The sequence below is a fragment of the Berghia stephanieae genome, chromosome 4 (assembly GCF_034508935.2).
Source record: "Berghia stephanieae isolate SIO BIC M18660-M18661 chromosome 4, UCSD_Bste_1.3, whole genome shotgun sequence".
Classification (NCBI taxonomy): Eukaryota; Metazoa; Mollusca; class Gastropoda; order Nudibranchia; family Aeolidiidae; genus Berghia; species Berghia stephanieae.
In genome coordinates this window covers 51,614,114-51,634,239 of record NC_088363.1, presented here as the reverse complement: position 1 = coordinate 51,634,239, position 20,126 = coordinate 51,614,114, and the positions used below count along the sequence as shown (strand labels likewise).

The 20,126-nt window shown below is 32.7% G+C and overlaps 1 protein-coding gene across 1 annotated transcript; it reads left to right on the top strand.

The window, feature by feature from the left end:
• Positions 1-2,642: 2,642 nt before the first annotated feature.
• On the top strand, positions 2,643-18,375 carry LOC144970784 (cathepsin O-like). The gene is made up of 9 exons (XM_078910794.1): positions 2,643-2,966; positions 5,747-5,849; positions 6,567-6,678; positions 7,567-7,623; positions 8,740-8,899; positions 9,997-10,106; positions 14,088-14,251; positions 15,312-15,404; positions 17,199-18,375. The coding sequence occupies exons 1-9, from the start codon at positions 2,769-2,771 to the stop codon at positions 17,243-17,245; spliced, it is 1,044 nt and encodes a 347-aa protein (XP_078766920.1). The 5' UTR covers positions 2,643-2,768; the 3' UTR covers positions 17,246-18,375.
• Positions 18,376-20,126: the final 1,751 nt, after the last annotated feature.

Sequence of the window (20,126 nt, the reverse complement as noted above, 5' to 3'; positions counted from 1 at the left end):
CTCAACATTCTTCTGTACACCCACATCTCAAATGCCTCTAACCTCCTCGTACATTCTTTGTCAAGCGTCCACGTTTCACAACCGTATAAAAGGGTACTTATGACATATGTTTCTACTACTTTCATTCTGGTCTTCAAGTTTAGGTTGTTGTTTGACACAACTGGACGCATTTTATGGAACACGTTTTTTGCTATTGCTAATCTTTGTTTTATATCCTCTATGTCACGTGTGTCATGGGTGATGATAGTGCCTAAATATTTAAATGTGTTTACTTGTTTGATGTTCTCTCCTTTGCTTGACAAGTGGAAGGTCACGTTGTTGTTATTCTGTGAGGCCACCATGCATTCGGTTTTCTTAATATTTAGTTTCAGGCCCATCTCTTCACTTTTGCACACCACTATATATAATATGTATAATGTAAGCATTTGAGTGTATTCCTCCTAGTGGGGACTTGTGCTGGTGTCTGGGTGAGGCTTTTTAGTGATCTCAAACTAAGTACATTAATGTTGTGCTCTTGGAATCACATCTGTTCCCTATTTGAACCAATTCCCCTCCGTCTTACTTTTCCCTCAAGCCCTTTTAATTGTAATTCTAAAATCTTTTTACTATCCAATTTTCTTCCTTTTTACTGGCGCTGATGTAACCTAAATGTGTTGCAAGCGCCGTAAAACCCATTAAAAATAAAAAAAAAACAACAACATCATGCACATAACTTTTTTTTAAATTTTGGATTTGAAAAGACAAATTGAGAGGTGCTTAAATGAGTCAATAAAATGTATAGTAAAATAAAGGGAGTAAATATAACATATTTTCTTTTTTTGTTTACTTTGAAGAGAGACGAAACGTCGTTTACTTTGTTTATTTATCTTTTATAAGAGTCATTTTTACTCCCTTTATTCTTCTATAACTTGAAAAGAAAAGTACGGTGAAAGTCTTGACATCATTGCTTTTGACTGTTGTCTTTTGTGAAGACTAAATTTGGAATAGCTTAGTGAGTAGGTGCTGAGTTTTTTTTTTTACATTAATTTTAAATCAAATTGAAATTGGTAATTGAAAAGGATATATAACTTCCTTTTTTATTCTCTTCGCCTTGTGAAGTGGATAATGGGTTGATTTTTTATTTTTTATTTCTACATTACCTGACATTAGTGTTAATATTGATCATTTATTTTGTAGGTTTTCCGAGGATGGTTTTGATTTATTTTGAATAAACTGGTTACTGTTTAACATGAGTATGTGTCTCTTTTTTTTCATCCCCTTTCACTAATGTCTTTTGTTTGTTTTTTGTTTGTTGTTGTTTTGTTTTGTTTGTATTTGTGTGTCGTATTTTTTTTTATTTTTTTTTTTGGGGGGGGGGGGGGATTATGAGGGGATGGGGTTCAAATGAATTGAATTAATCTTCTAATTAAACCCTCCACCCCCCCCCCCCTTTCTCTCTCTCTCTCTCTCTCTCTCTCTCTCTCTCTCTCTCTCTCTCTCTCTCTCTCTCTCTCTCTCTCTCTCTCTCTCTCTCTCTCTCTCTCTCTCTCTCTCTCTCTCTCTCTGGTGGGTCGAATTCTGCATCCATATATTTTCTATTTCTGCCCCTTTAAATCATTTGCCCTGCTCCTGTGGCTCTGGGTATTCTCCTGGAATGAAAAATATTTGATTTTACCTGGGCCTGTAGTCTTTTTCTGAGATATAAACTGCTTTTTTGATTTTTGTGGGAGGCGATAATTTCTAACCATTAAATCATATTATTTATGTCATTATAAGGTCTTTATTACAATGCTTGATTTGTGACCATCTGAATGAATCCCTAGGCCTTTGAACAAAGGTCCTGTAGCAGTATGGTTCTTTAAGGTCGTTCCAGATTTTCGTCAAGGCAATATTATTGCTTTTGGAATCACTTCTTATCCCTGTTAATGAATTGATCCATTTTTTTTTTCATTTCATTTCTCTTTGGTGCCTGAAAGCTAGATTTAAATATTTTGACAAGTATATCATCATCCTTTTTACTGACGCTGAAATGGCCTTTAACAGTTCTAAGTGACGTAAAATCATTCACAGCAAACGTGAAAATAATCTCTATGCTGTTCCATTCCATGTCTCTTATAGTGCATATTTGTTCAGAAAAAGGCTGTTAGAGATTACCTAGATCCTTATCGAGATTACTGGGTGGAGTTCATGACGTCCCAGAGTGGGCAGGGAAGCACTTACTGTGCCTTCCCCCCCCCCTCCCCCCCCCCCCCCCCTCCCCCCCCCCCCCCCCCCCCCACCCTATCACATCGCACCTTACTTTTCCACCATGCTTTCTGGGAAATAGTCAAGTGTATAGTTTTTGGGAGATGATATTCTTTTTTGTCTTGTAAATCATCTCTCTGATATGCACTGTTTTACTTTTCGTTATATTATTATTTATTTTATTATTATTATATTATTATTATTATATTATTATTATTATTATTATTATTATTATTATTATTATATTATTATCATTATTATTATTATTATTATTATTATTATTATTATTATTATTATTATTATTATTATTATTATTATATTAATATAAAAATCTTTTCTTTTTTTTTTTTTTTTTGGTCTTTTACCCATTATACTTTTATCCCACTCTACCTCCTTTATTTTCTTTTTTTTTTTTTTAAAGTTATTGTGCATTATTCGAGACCAAGGATTTTAAATATCGGGATGCGGTTTAAGAGAGATTGACTGTATGTGAATTCCGTTTCTGCAGTGGCATTTTTATATCAGAATCACATGACACATTTAAAATGGCGGCGTCCATACAACGACTGCAGATTTGTTTACAAATTATTTTCCTTGTCTTTTTCATCAGCAGAGTGGCTTGTCGCCAATTACTTTTCAAAAACCATCATTTGAACGAACAGTTTAAAGAATTTATAATAAAGTACAATAAATCATATTCTGATAATGAAACGGAATATACAAAACGGTTCAATATTTTCAAAGTGAGTTTTCACCCAAAACTCAAAAGTTAAGTTAATATTAATTTTAATTAATTGACTCCCAACTGTAGTCTACTAACCACTGCCAGACTACTCCTTCCGCATTCTGACCCTATTGTACCTTAATGAATGTGTACATTTATACAATTTATGGGGTATTATTTATTGTGTTTGCTTTTGTATAATTTAAGTTGTCAAGTGTTGAGTGATTTCTGATTGTGAGTGTTGTTTATCATCATATTTATGTATATTTCTCCTCCTCCTCCTCCTTCTTCTTCTTCTTCTTCTTTGTGTGTGTGTTTGTGTGTTCTCGTAACATCGCATCTAACTTTAAAAGTTCAAAACCTTCGCTTGCTTTCAATCTTTCTCATTCATCAATTCATTGTTTGAGTTTGATTCAATATGTGACCGATCTGCCATCCAATCTCTGACTGAGCGCATTGCTTCTGCCTTATAAAATTCCACCAGCTAATACAAAACACATTCGATATATTGAAAGTATCCAAATGTTGAAAGGACTCTCACTCAGTATGAGTGTATGGTGACAGAAAAAAAAGGCTTTAATATATATAAAATAAAACTCTTTCTTACATGCAACTCGAATCCATTGATAAAATGTTCCAACAAACTCCAAGTCCAAGCTTCCAACAAAATCGACCATTTAAGCATGTCAAAATTCAATTCCTAACACACACACACACACACACACACACACACACACACACACACACACACACACACACACAAAAGACTAATCAAGACAAACGTTAGAAACAAACGTTAGAACATACCACAAATAGACCATACCAACATTACAAACACATTCAAATTTCCATTCCTTCTTTCCCTCATCATTGTATTGTGGAACAATATCCCACGGGAAGCTGTCAAAATAAAAACATTTGAAAAAAAAAATGGTGTTTGGGATTCAATAGTGAAAAAAATGAATGTGGTTGATATGCGATTGTAACACTAAATTGCTGTGTGATCCACTAATTTCACAGTCACTACAAGACAATTAAAAAAAAATTCTATTATGGAACCTTAAACAGAAACCAATGTTGCTCACTTATTCTTAACAACAAGATTGAGTGATAGAAAAGCAGAAGACATAAGATAATTAATTTTTTGCGGGTGGTGGGTTTGAACCTGGACCTTATTGACGACAACTTCGCCTGCAGGTGAGAGCGTGTCTCTACCGTGAGTATCCACGAACACAAAATTTATTGTTTCAAACTCAAAGTCATACTAGATCCCTCTATCACAATTCTGAACAGCCGATTCGTTCTAACCCTCATCGCGAATTTTTGCCAGCATTAAGTTAATAGCAATATTCTCAACAAAACATATAACATAGAAACGATTGAGACATTAGATATGCTCCGGTTATGGGTGAATTTTAATCAGAAAATTGAGTGAGCAGGCATATTTGTAAAACAAGATATGAAGATTTAAATTGTGCCAGAAGGTCAATAGAGATTAAAAATTTTTCGCGGCGTGGTGGGTTTGAACCTGCGACCTTATTGGTACGACACTCGCCTGGCAGGTGAGAGCGTGGTCTCCGTGTGAGTATCACGATACCAAAATATTCGTTCAATCAAGTCATTTACTAGCCTCTCACCCACTTTTGAGCGGCCGATTCGTTCGTACACCACCTCGAATAATTTGACCAGCAGTAAGTTAATACCAATATGTCCTACACAACATACCATAGAACGATGTAACATGTTGCTCCGGTGTATGGGGTGAATTTTTAATTCAGAAAAGTGAGTGGAGCAGGCACTTATGTTGGTAACAACAAGATATGAAGTGAATAGAAAAGTGCCAGAAGACAATAGAGAATAAAAAAAAAACTGCTGGTCAAAATTATTCGCGATGGTGGTGTACGAACGAATCGGCGGTCTCAAGAAGTGGGTGAGAGAGGGATCTAGTAATGACTTTGAGTTTGAAACGAATATTTTTGTGTTCGTGGATAGCTCACACGGTAGAGCCACGCTCTCACCTGCCAGGCGGAGTTGTCGTACCAATAAGGTCGCAGGTTCAAACCCCACCACCGCCGCGAAAAAATTTTTATTCTCTATTGTCTTCTGGCACTTTTCTATTCACTTCATATCTTGTTGTTACCAACATAAGTGCCTGCTCCACTCACTTTTCTGAATTAAAAATTCACCCCATACACCGGAGCATACTCAATGTCTCAATCGTTTCTATGTTATATGTTTGTGTTGAGAATATTGGCTATTAAGCTTAACTGCTGGTCAAAATTATTCGCGATGGTGGTGTACGAACGAATCGGCGGTCTCAAGAAGTGGGTGAGAGAGGGATACTAGTAATGACTTTGAGTTTGAAACGAATATTTTTGTGTTCGTGGATAGCTCACACGGTAGAGCCACGCTCTCACCTGCCAGGCGGAGTTGTCGTACCAATAAGGTCGCAGGTTCAAACCCCACCACCGCCGCGAAAAAATTTTTATTCTCTATTGTCTTCTGGCACTTTTCTATTCACTTCATATCTTGTTGTTACCAACATAAGTGCCTGCTCCACTCACTTTTCTGAATTAAAAATTCACTTATTCTTATAGATTAGGTCTACAAAAGATAACTTAGTAGTTATTTTTTGTTTTGTTTCGCGAGACATTTTAATTTGAAGAACTTTTGTCCTCACAAGTCTTATCTCTATAATGTTGTCATTTCTGTGTACTTTATTATTCTAATTATAAGTTCAATGAAAGATTTATGAAATTCGAATAGAGTTTCTATACATTTAATGAATGTGTATTGCAGAGCAATATTGATAAAGCTAAAGTTCTTAACAAAGATGCCACTGCCAAATCTGCTGTTTACGGAATCAACAAGTTTTCAGATATGACTCCTGAAGAGTTTAATGGTAAGATATAAGAATAATTTGATATTAAGGAAATATTATAAACATTTCTATTGAGCATTTCACATTTATTCATTATGGTCAAGGTGTTTCACAATGCCTCATTTATTCCCTCAATGAGAGATATAAACCAATTGCCCTTCAATTTAGTAAGAGTTGCCCATTAAGTACGTTTTGTTTATTAGTGCTCTTACAATATCCTATATCGCCTTTACTCAGTCACACCCGAGTTGAGTGGGAAATTGTGTAAGTGCCTTACCTAAAGATACAATGACAGGACTAGAGTTGACAACCTTTGTCACCTATTCAGTCACTGACCATGCTAACAGTTAATGTTGTTTAAGATGAATTAATAACAATAATCAAAAATCTTAATTGATAACACTTTTTTGCCAATTTTTAATCACTAATTACTCAACATATGTCACAAACATTACACCAAAACAGTACAAACAATAGCATTCCTATGATTGTATATACAAAGACTCATCCACATACATTCAAACACAAACACACTAAGATATTTAAGATTTGAGGTTAAGATTCAATTTTAATATTTGAATTGTTGTGACAATTCAACAGAAAAAGAATTTATTGACATATGATTAGTTGTCCTTTTGGGTGACACTTAAATAGCAAATAGAGCTTATCAACCTATCATTTTCTTTGGACAGTGTGATTATTCATTTGAATTAATATATTTTGTCTTTTTTTTTTCAGACAAATATCTCTCTGGCTATCGTCCTAAAACATCTCTTCAGTTTGAGCCCTTTTCATTAAAATTAAAGACATCATCTCTAAATGCAACAGGAATACCTAGAAAAGTAGATTGGTAAGTGAAGCAATAAATTACCAAAATAAAACGTAAATAAAAAAAAAAAAAAAAAAAACAACACAAAAAAAACAACAACAAAAAAACTTTCAAGTTGTTAGGAGTCTTGGTTAGGATACTGTTATAAATAATTACATTTTCATAATTTTTCTTCTTTTTTTTTTTTTCTTTTTTTTTTTTTGCTCTTGTGAGAAGATTACTCAACGTAGTTCTCGAACATAATCAACAGGCAATTACTATATCTAAACATTTTATTTAAGATATTATTAAGATTAAGATTGCTCTAGATTGCTCGTGAAATTTACTTTTGCTCACTGGTTGAACCAGACTCCTTTGTTTTCCTATTTATTGAGTATTCTAAGAGCAATTTTGTTACATTCTTTTAATCATCCGCTCATTTGTACATTATTTTACTGGTGTTGAAATGACGGAAAGAATCAAGGGTATCCTACATTTCTTAAGATTGAAGAAAGACATTTTGCTATGGGCCGCACAAAAACTCTTAAGATAAACAAGCACGTTTTTCTCTGGGCTGTTCATAAATCTCATATTATTTATTATTATTTATATATTATTCTGTTTTCTTCAATGCTTGAGATGATATCATGATAGTCTTGTAAAAATATAATTAGTTAAACTAGTGTAGTGATAACTTAAGTGATAGATCATTTGACTCATAAGCAAAGATAGTAGTTTCTGTTAAAACCCAACAAGGAGTGGGTAGCTGGCTTTACGGACTTGTAGAAAGAAGTTTTGATAGTATAGTCGCCTATCCAAAATGAAAAATGATTAGTTCAATGGTTTATTGATGAATACAAACAATTTTGATTTATGGATCTATTTTTCTCGTATAAATACACACATATATATTTGTTTGTTTGTTTACAGGCGATCCAAGGGTGTTGTAACCAAAATAAAAAATCAAGATTCTTGTGGTGCATGCTGGTATGATCTTAGTTCAAAAACCTTTTGTTACATTTTGTGAAATAGATTTATAATTTATTTCATTAAAGTTTTATTTAGGGATTAAGTTGTGTGCTAATTTTGATAGTTTACTTAGATTGCAAGTTTATTTATACATTGATGATTATTTTCTCTGTTGACCACTTTTACACTATTCACATCAATGCATTGTCATGAAAACACTTTTCTGTAGACTTCCACTTAATGCCTTGACTCTTCTTGCCTATATCCACAATAATTACAATTGGGCAAATCTGCCTGCCCTAAGCCACCCTGTGCACCCTCTTCATGGTATGGAATATAGGATGCTTCCTTCCCAGCTTAAGCATGCCATTTATGCCCTGAGAGACTTCGTTTTTCCAATCAGAAATCCAACAGATATGAGAATTATCCCATATGTGCACTTAATAGGTCTTTTAGTAATTTTCAATCTTTAAAAAATGTACCCAAGACATTTTTAATATGAAAAAATCACTGTTTTGTTTTATTGTAGTTTGTAAAGTCAGTTACTTTTTCTAGTTATTTTATTCACATCATCAGTAATACTCTGTAGGCTGAGTCAGTCACTTTATATTCAGAAAAAGGTAAATTTTCACTCCATACTTTCTGTTGCTTTTCTGTTTCAGCTATAATCAAGTAGTTATCAACCTTATTTTTTCATCACCATGTGTAGATATATTTAGATTAGAATGCAGAGTTGTTTTTTTTTGTTTTTTTTTTTTGCTTGAATCTATTGTCATATCCACCTTTTTGTCATATTGCTTTTATCTGACATTTATATGACCTAATGGGTGAGTTGGCCGAGTAGTTAGCTTTATTCTGTAACCTGAGAGATCCTAGGTTTGATGCCTACTTTTGGCACAATCATTTTTTTTTCCTCAGGGAAAGATTATTAACCTTCAATATGCTCACCTAGACAGCATGTGTGATTGCTGTTGACATCAGACAGTTGTTCAATACATTCCTTCATGGAATGCTAAGGCAATGGCATCTGATGATAACACGTGAAGGGGATTATTTTTTAGAAACATTTTTATCCAACCCAAAAGGGTTACAAGCAAGTTTAAATTTCTAAAAATATGTATTTATTTTCTGCAGGGCATTCACTGTAGCAGAGGTCATGGAAACTATGCTACCTATTCAGTTTTATGGATTTAAACTTGAAACATTAAGTGTGCAAGAATTGATTGACTGTGATCCCTTAGAGTCTGGATGTAGCGGTGGGGACATTTGCTCCTCCACACGGTGGGCTTCTCATGTAAGTTAATTTAAAAATTGTATCTTATTACTAGGAAATAATTCCTCAGAGCCCATTTTTTTTCACCATCAAATGGGCAATGTTGATTGCTTGGTGCTACCTTTTTCATAAGATGTTAATCTATCTCAAAGATCTCACAGACCTAGCTACTTGGACACCGCTGTGCGGCTAGGTTGTCTTGTGTTATGACAAGGGTACAAGACCCGCTTAGAACAGTGCATAGATGAGTCCTTGGAAAAGGCTCCTAACCCACATTCTCTCACCATGTAAAATGAGTGCCTGGCATTTAGCAGCACTGTCTCTGTTGGGAAAAGTTGTATATCGCCTAACAGGTGTCATGTCTCTTTCTACATGTTGAAAGTAATAAACAATAATTAATATATCAGCTTAAAAAAAAAGAACAAAATGCCAAACATGGAACATTTCGGGCTCAAAACCCTTGTTCAACCAAAAACAAAAAACAATGAAAAGATAAACACATTACTTAAAAACCAATCGACGGCAGAGAAATGTTCTACACATCTTTTCTGTATAAAAATCTTGGAATGTTACGTGTTGTTGTTGGCCAGGGACCCTTTGTAAAGCGCTTTGAGCTCTGTAAACTCTATTTTAAAAAATACAAAAACAATGAAGCCAGAATTTAAAGCTTTAATTGTTTATTTTTCTTCTCTTTATGGGGTATATTCTACATACAATGATCAAAATGATATTTATTTTCCTGTCAGTGCTAACTGTTAAAATCATAAGATCGCTTAAAAATGAAAGTGGTCCTTTTAAGCCTTTAGGGCCATGGTGCTGGAGTTTATCTCAATTTCTATAGAGTGAAATGGATAATAGCAATTGCTTGCTACCCAGAGTGCTAGTCTATAGCAAAGTGCTTTCGGCCAGACCTAACAGATTCAACCACCCAATCACTGCTGGGTGGACAAGGGGGTCAGAAAAAAAACAAATCTCAGCTTCACCCAGGAGTGATCTCAGCCCCTTTACATGTGAAGCGAGTATTCTACCAACTGAGCTATTGGGCCCCCAAAAATTGAACGTGAATTTAGTGTATTATATTTTGTCTCATGTACTGCTGTATTTCTTGTATTTCACAGTTTGGCATTGTGAGAGAGAAGGATTACCCTCTGACAGACAAAACAGGGACCTGTAAAACCATATCTGCATCTGTTCCAAGAGTTCGAGTACATTCATATTCGTGCAAGCGGTGGGTGGTTGTATGTAAATTGTTGCATGATATCGATGATATGTTCATTTACATTATCATTTGAATTCCCCTTTGCTGTATAATGATAATGATGATAATAATAATAATAATAATAATAATAATAATAATAATAATAATAATAATAATAATAATAATAATAATAATAAATATTGTATTAGTAATAATAATAATAATAATAATGATAATAATAATAATAATAATAATAATAATAATAATAATAATAATAATAATAATAATAATAATAATAATAATTATAATAGTAATAATAATAAATATTGTATTAGTAGTAATAATAATAATAATAATAATAATAATAATAATAATAATAATAATAATAAATATTGTACTAGTAGTAGTAATAATAATAATAATAATAATAATAATAATAATAATAATAATAATAATAATAATAATAATAATAATAATAAATATTGTATTAGTAGTAGTAATAATAATAATAATAATAATAATAATAATAATAATAATAATAATAATAATAATATTGTAATAGTAGTAATAATAATAATAATAATAATAATAATTCTCATGTAGTTCCATATCTGAAGCAGACGTCGGAGGTCATCTTCCGCCAAGCTGATCTATCTCTTGCCAATTCTATTAAAGCAGCGCCACCTTTCTCAGCTTCATCTGTCCAAGTTCTTATCCCTTTCAAATACGTTATTCTTTGTCTTCCTCTTATTCTTTTTCCATTCATCTTTCCAGTCAAGGCGAGTATTTCCAAACCAGGGTGGCGGATAATGTGTCCTAAAAATTCCATTTGGCGTTTGATGATTTTTGTTATCAGTGATCTTTTTCTGTTTGCCATTTCTAAAATTTCTTCATTTCTTTTCCTTTCCATCCATGACACCCTCATCATTCTTCTGTAAAACCACATTTCCACTGCCTCCAGTCTTTTAACCATGGTCTTGTTTATGGTCCAGCTCTCACAACCATATAGCAGCACAGACAGTACATAGCAATCCAGGACTTTGATTTTTGTTTTCATGCTAATATTCCTGTTTTTCATAATTGTATGCAGCTGGTTGAATGCATTCTTCGCCATACCTATTCTTTTCTTTATTTCACAATCTGATTTTCCATTGGATGTTACATTGAAGCCTAAATATTTGAAACATTCAACTTGTTGTATTGTTTGTCCTCTGCTTGTTATTACACAGGCTGGTGGGTTATTATTTTTAGATACCGTCATACATTCTGTTTTAGATATATTCAGTTCCAGTCCCATATTTTCACTACTCCTGACTACAACATCCAGTAATTCTTGTAGTTCATGTTCAGATTCTGCCAGTAGAACCGTATCATCTGCATACCTCAGATTTGTTACATTCTTTCCTCCAATACACACCCCCTTCTTATGTTCGATATCTCTTAATATCATTTCACTATAGAGGTTGAATAAATCTGGAGACAAAACACACCCCTGCCTAACTCCTCTTCTAATAGGTGTAAAACTGCTTAGTTCATTGTCAACACGCATTGCTGCTTCTTGTTCCCAGTACAAATTCCGTAATATTCTTAAATCTTTACCATCAATGTCCAAGGATGATAGAATTTTGAATAGTTTTTCGTGTTGTACTTTATCAAAGGCTTTTGAATAGTCGATGAAACACATATACAGATCTTTATTTACTTCAATACATCTTTCCATCAGCATTGATAATGTGAATATTCCATTTCTGGTACCCTTGTCCTCAACAAAACCAAATTGCATCTCCCCAATTTCAGGTCGTATTTTATTTCTTATTCTTAGTAAAATTATCTTCAAAAGAATTTTTGTGAGGTGGCTCATTAGGCTAATAGTTCTGTGTTGTTCACAATCAACTGCCCCTGGCTTTTTTGGTAGTGCTATAAAAATGGATCGTTTCATATCAGTTGGCATTTTTCCTGTGTCATACACTTGATTTAGAAGGTTTGTAATAATAATAATAATAATAATAATAATAATAATAATAATAATAATAATAATAATAATAATAATAATAATAATAATAATAGTAATAATAATAATTATTATTATTATTATTATTATTATTATTATTATAATAACAATAATAATGATAATAAAATAATAGTAATGTCGAAGTAGTAATTATGATGATAATAATAATAATAATAATAATAATAATAATAATAATAATAATAATAATAATAATAATAATAATAATAATAATGATAATAATAACAATACTAATAATAACGATACTAATGATAAATATTATATTAGTAATAATAATAGTAATAGCAATAGTAGTAGTAGGAATAATAATACTAATAATAACACAAATAATAATGATGATGATGGCAATAATAATAACAATGATGATGATAATAATAATGATAATAATAATAATAATAATAATAATAATGATAATAATAATAATAATAACAATAATAATTTGTTGATGATGTTAATCTTTATTGTCCCAAGATGAAATTATTGTTTGATTACAGCTCTGTTAATAATTTTAAAAAAGGAACATACAGCACACACATAAATTCGATCTCACTCTTCTCTCTCTCTCTCTCTCTCTCTCTCTCTCTCTCTCTCTCTCTCTCTCTCTCTCTCTCTCTCTCTCTCTCTCTCTCTCTCTCTCTCTCTCTCTCTCTTTTTTTTTTTTTAATGTTTTTATAATGTAGTCACTTATTGTTCTGTCAGTTGTTTTATCTCTACTAGAAGTTTTGTTGATTTGTGATATGTGACCCACTGCCCCAGTCTGGTATTATGTCGGGGTGAAGCAATGCCTATAAAGAAATTTAAAGTGGAAACATGACCCAGTGTCAGTATGAATCAGATGCCATCAAGTGATTTTAAAATAGATTTAAACAGAAATATGACATTTAAGTTTTTGTTAAAGAAATCATGTTCAATTTTTCCAGTTTAAACATAAAAACTGGACTCAAGTCTCATACAATAAATTCAATTTTCAGCTGCTAAATCAACCCGCCTTAATACCGTTTTGAGGCTGCGGTTCATAGAACTAAAATTTTGATTTATTGTCACTTAATACACTAGATCTAATTTCATCAGTGAAGCCCTTAACAATTCTTAGAAGCTTCATATTTTTGTGTAGCTATGTGGTCTTGTGGTATGACACTTGCCTTTGGATGGTCCAGAATTCAAATTCTACTCTCAGCGGCGCATAGTGGAGTCTTTGGAGAAGTCTCTTTACTCACACTCTTTCACTGTATTCAAGTGTAAAATGAGTACCAGGCTCCTTACAATGGTGGCTCTGATGTAAACAAATCTAATATCACCTTACAGGCATCATGTCTTATTCTGCATGTTAAGTGTTACTTTTGGCTAGGGACCCCTTTGTTCATGTTTAGAGGATTTTGCGCATGAATGCTCAAGTTTTTTGTTGTTTTTTTTTTTTTGTTTTGTCTTTTTTACAAGTTTAATTTTTAACATCCAGTTAAACTCAACATAATACTGATTTGAAGAGATGGATCACATATTTCTGTTGTCGGAAAATCTTGTAATTTGTTACAGTGAATGACATAATCAGTCGGATGGTGAAAAGGTTTGAACTGAGATGTTGCCAAGTTTAGTTAGAAGGTCAATTTTTATCCAAAATGTGTTCTTGTCATAAATGATTAAATCAACCTTTTTTTTGTACGTCTTCGGGAAATATTAAAGCTTAATTTCACTTCGAAATATTTTTTTACAGCTAGACAAATTTTAAAAAGTATGAAATTTGAGAAATGTTGCTGGATACCTTTCCCATACATCTTACCATAACTTCAGGAAAAATCACCCGAGTTACTTCAAATAAAGATTAAAATGTTCTGGAGAGCATATTCTTTCAGAAAATGCAAAAAAATGCAAATCCAAAATTTTCACCTTCCAGCTGATTATGTCACGCACATTTATTATTTTGTAATTTTGAGGATTTTCAACCTGATTAAAAATAAATCGTTTGGGTTACTTTTTTCTGTCAGATTTATCAACAAGGAAGAAGAAATTCTTTCACTGTTGACAAAGGGACCTGTGGCAGTAGCTGTCGATGCAAAGACCTGGCATAGTTATGTAGATGGAATCATTCAGTTTCATTGCCCATCTTATATCAATCATGCTGTGGTCCTCGTGGGATACGACTTGACAGGTGAATTACATTGAAATCATTTAATAGTAATCAACATATGTGTGCTGCTATGTGGTCTAATGCAGTGATGCCAAAACTCCGGTTTCACAGGAAAAAACTCCGGTCTGGAGCAAAAAATTCCGGTTCCGGGCAACCTCCGTCAAATTCCGGTGAAGTCAATTTGTTCCAAGGATACCCCCCTCCAACCACCACATCATCATCACTACCACTGGTATTACAACCATCATCACTACCACTACTACTGCAACCACCACCACATCATCATCAATACCACTACTACTACAACCACCACCACATATCATCACTACCACTACTACTACAAGCACCACCACCACCTCATCTTCATCACTCCACCACTACTACTACTACAACCACCACCACCATCACCACATCATCACTACCACTGCTGCTACAACCACCACCACCACCACAACATCATCATCACTACCACTACTACTACAACCACTACAACCACATCATCATTACCACTACTACTACAAACACCACCACCAAATCATTATCACAACCAGTAAAACTACTACAACCACCACCACATCATCATCACTACCACTACTACTACAACCACCACTACAACATCATCATCACTACCACCACTACTACAACCACTACAACCACATCATCACCACTACCACTACTACTACAAGCACCACCACCACCTCATCTTCACGTTCTTTTTCATATATCCTTTGTAGAATTCCCAACAAGGAAAACTTGAGAACATGGAAATCTTGAACAAATAAGCCCGGTTCCGACTTGTTCAAGATTTCCATGCTGCAAGACATCAGTGGCGAAGATTTCTTCTTCTTTTTTTATTTAATGAGATATTAAATGAGATGGGGTGGAGTCAATGGAGAGCTTTTAGCCATATTTTGTTGTTGTTGTTAAGTGCAAAACAAACAAATCATTGGGATTGTGAAGAAAGACATCATTTTTTTACGTGCAGTGATTGTTAAGAATGTTCAAATGCTATTAAACTGGAGCATTTCAAGTTTAATATACAGTACTGAGAGTGATTATCTTGTTTTTTTGTCATATACAGGTGATGTGCCTTATTATATAGCACGTAATTCTTGGGGTACAGATTTTGGAGACAATGGTTACCTTTACATCAAGGTTGGAAATAATCTCTGTGGTAAGTAAAATAAATTCATGATATTTTTCAAAGCGGTGGTAATCAATGTGTGAAAATAAATCCCCGTGGTTTAAAAAAAACGAAGAGAGATGACTCTTGTGGTAAGAAGGTATTAAGGGGTGGTTTGGGTCTTTTCTAAAAAACATTTAATTACTTATATTGGGCGGTTTTAATCATTCTGTATCGTCAATATAAGTAAAAAAAAACAACATTTATGGTGAAAAATTTTAATTATCTGTGTTGATACCCATTTTGCAACCTAATTTGAGGGTCTGACATAAAAAAATATAGCAATCTTGTGGCAAACGTTCCACAAAAACTAATGAAGGAATGACCTTCATATTCTTCCCTCTTGTCAACATTGTACCATATTGTGTCACTACAGAGAGATTTTACGGCTTTTTCTTATGGAAATTTTATTAGAACATTACAAAATTAGGAATCAAAATGTTATGACAAAATTGACCTTAAAAGTTCAGAATTAGGATTATAATTCAAAATTCACATATCTTATCAAAAAAATCTATCTGATGTGACATAATACATTATCTCTGTGATAACTGTGGAAATTTTCAGACAATTTCATTGATAGATTCTGAGAAACGTTTGACACAGTTTCCCATACCCTTAGCAAAATGACATATTGAGAAAATAGCAAAATGGCTTCCCGTTTTTCACACTTTTCTTACTACCTGTACCATTTTTGACTTTGTTTTTTGTGCCTTTATAGTCCACTTAAAGAATTTGGACTTCAATTATATTATTTCTAGGATAATAAAATATCATTTTCCACCAAAATCTCAAAATCAATTTTTCGAAGGATTCTCCTAATAATTAGACCCAAACCGTCCCTTAAGGTTTTTAAAAAAAAAAGAAATTATCTCGATAGTTCAGTTGGTAGAGCACTTGCTACACATACAAAGGGACTGAGATCAATCCAGGGGCAGTCAAGATTTTTGTTCTGACCACCTGTCCACCCAGCAGTGATTGTGCAGTTGGATTTGGTGGAAAGTACTTTGCAAGAGATGAGCATTCTATCCAAAGGAAAGCAAGCAATTGTTATTGTCCTTTTCACACTATCGAAACCAGGATAAACTCCGCTCCATGGGCCCAATGGCTCTGAAGAACTATTCTTTAAATATATATGGCAAATGTAATACATTTTTTAGAAGATGTCTTGTTGAATGGCAATCTCAGTTGTAAATAAAGTATGCATACAGTTTATGTAAAAGTAAATTCATAAGTTTTTAAAAGAGATAATTTACGCAGTAATTAGAATAAATCTATAGGGCTCATAATGCATAACAATTTTAATTTGATAATAATATTGTTAATGTTATTTTTTTTTAATGGAGACAATTCAATTTGTATGGTAAGAAAGAGTATTTTGACAAGGTTTAAATGATGGTAACTAGGGAGTAAGTAAGTTTTTTTTTCTTGAAAAAAGATAATTCATATTTTAAATCAAGACAAAGGGTCTTTAAAGTCTTAAATTTGATAACATTTTAGAGTAGTGTGCTGGGATATTGGAAAAAAACGAAACAAACATTCTTGAACTAAAATGTCTGAATATGTTTTTTTTTTTTGTTTTTTTTTTTTTTTTTTTGTGATTCCGCAAAAATTGACATTAATTATTTTATTATCTATTGTATAATTAAAGCCAGTTTGTTTTTCTTTAAAAAATTATTTGATTTAGAGCTGTAAGGTAGAAAGAAAATTATTTTGGCAAACGATAGCACCCAAAAGTTATTATTTTAATATTATTCACATTAACCTATTCCTTTTTTTTTTCAGGACTTGCTTCAGAGGTAGTTTTTTTAACAGTGGATTATCCAGAATAATAGATCAACTAGAAATGAAATCTTGGCAGACATACTTGAAAATGGATGATGTTAGTAGGTTGGAATGTTAAAGCCATTTTTTGATAATGGTCATTATTTTCAATGCATTAAAGGTGATGTTTTTAACAACTGATTATCCACGGTGATAAGTCAATCCGAAATTAAACCTATTTGAAAATTGTTGTTTTAAGTTGGATGGGGCATTAAATCCATTTTTTAGTATTGGTCATTATTTTCAACCAAGATAACAGATAGAAAAATGAGCAACTAATCAAAAACAACATGACTCCATCATCCATGTCTAATAAGAGCGGGCTCTGTTTTCAGTTCATTCACACCCTTTCTTCTTTTTTTTCCTGTACGTGGATGAAATCATTTATTGAATGAGTATTCTAATACGACTGATACACACAGCTGAGCTACATACTTTTCAGTTTCATGCCTAATGTCATTATGATATGCTTATTTTTCCTCCTAATATTTTTGGATACTGATAACTGATATTATCAAATAGTAGTATATCTGAGATAAGAGGAGGGCAGAAGATGACAGCAATTTGTTATTATTCTAATCCATTTGCTCTCACTAAATGCTTACATTTCTTACATTTGCCCATTAGTTTATCAGTCATGCATGGGGTGAGATAGCCTTGTAAATAAACATTGTTCTTCCACCGGTGGACCCGAGCTTGAGCCCATTGTTGATATCTCGTTTTTTTTTTATCCCCTATTGTTCACTTTAGTCGCTTTGCAGTGCTGCACGGTGGCTGACAATTTGGGTATCTCTGTCTTTTTTTTCAAGCAAGATCCGTAAAAAAATTCTCTTCTGAACGAATGAAGAGAATTTATTTTATTTGATTATTTATATTTATAACTCTCATTCATTTTGATTACATTGTGTGTGTTGATTGTTTTTTGTAATTCTGATTTCAACTTTGCTTTGAATTAAGTTTTAATTGATTCTTGTAAACCTATCCAACAATTATTGTGCCATTTTTTCTTGCTTTACACATCAGTAACCCTACTTATTGAGTTGTTTGTTTCTATCAGTGTATTGATTTGATTTAATTATCACATTAATGTTACTTTATGATTTAAATTCATTGTAAGTGCTTCGGAGTACGTTTTTAGTACACAGTACAGTATTATTATCATTATTATTATTATTATTATTATTATTATTATTATTATTATTATTATATTATTATTATTATTATTATTATTATAATATATTATATATTATTATTATTATTATTATTATTATTATTATTATTATTATTATTATTATTATTATTATTATTATTTTATTATTATTATTATTATTGTTATTATTATTATTATTGTTATTATTATTATTATTATTATTGACTGACTTACTTGACTTAAGACCTTTATCCTCAGCTGCCCTCTAATCATCTGTCATTTCCTTCCACAGATCACGGTCTTTTACTAGGGATGCTAATTTCATGAGGTCTTCCTTTGATTTTAATTCTTTGTTATTTTGAAGGCGTTTTAAGTCTCTATTTAGGACATTGTGAATTGACGTGGGTGGTCTGCCTCTCACGGCGTCTAAACTGCACTATACATCTGACCGTTTAGTTTCCCGCTGTTCCGAGCGCCGACGTAACCTCACCCGACAGGTAACCGGGGTCAACAGCGGTCAGCCGATATCAATTCCCAGAACGTAGATTTGACGTGCATTGGGTGATACCAATGGATGATTTCCGTACCAATTAACCTCACGATCTTCGTGACAATGCAATTCCACCCAAATGCAAAGAATTCTCGCAGACCTCCTCTTTCCATCGGTCCAATTTTTATTTCAATATCTCCAGTACTTATTCCACAAGCCGTGATTCAAATTCACCTATTTTTCTATAACATTTAAATAAAATTACTTGTAATTACCTCAGGATTCTAAAAAAACGTTGCTATAAACTTCAAATTTTTTTTGGTGTGATTCACAAGGCACAAGTTTTACTACGAAATGAGGTAAGTTTCATTTACTCTTCAGTTTTCATTATTTTGTAATGATTATTTTTCCGCGGTAGGTCAGGTAACAATGATATTACCTCTTTAGCCTTGTTCTTGAAACATATATTTCGCTGCGGTTTTATTGTTAATTATATTTTTATTTTTTATTTTTTTTCAATGATGAGTTAATTTGATTTTTAAATTGCATAATTTGAATTATCTTGCTAATGTTTAACTTTAAATGACATTGTGTGTTGGGCCTCAACTTAGCTCAACTGCTTGTTAGAATTTTCCTGCCCCCCCCCCCCTTTCTTTCACCAAATTGGGTGAAGTATTTGGTTTTTCTTTTTCCAAATTTTATGTACGCTGTTATGTATGCATGGATATGAGAAGTAATACAGAGTGTTTTAGAACTCATTTTATTCATTAATTCACTATATCATTGCTTACATCGCTCAGTCAATTTTGAATTTTCTCTTACAGCATGGACCACACAATTGCAAGTCATAACCAAGCAGTGAATTCATTATGTAGGACATGTCGTGGTATGCTTTTTTTAACACAGAAATAGAAACGTGCCCGCAAGAAACCATTTAAATGTTCAAATTATTCTAATGACATTCTTTTAGTCTATGGGACTGACACGGCATTGGACAAGCAAGGAACACACTCATAATTTATGTGTAAAAAGTACACATTATAAAGCACATTGAACACACGACTCATTAGCTTCTTTGTATTTTCTCATTGCCAAGACGCTAATAATAAATAAATCAACAGGCTTACCACAGCAGATCATTCATTGGCAACCACGGCCACAAATACTTACAAGAAAAAGTCTACACTTACAATTATCCAACAAACAAAGAACTGCACCCACGACCCACTCATCATTGACGACTCATGCA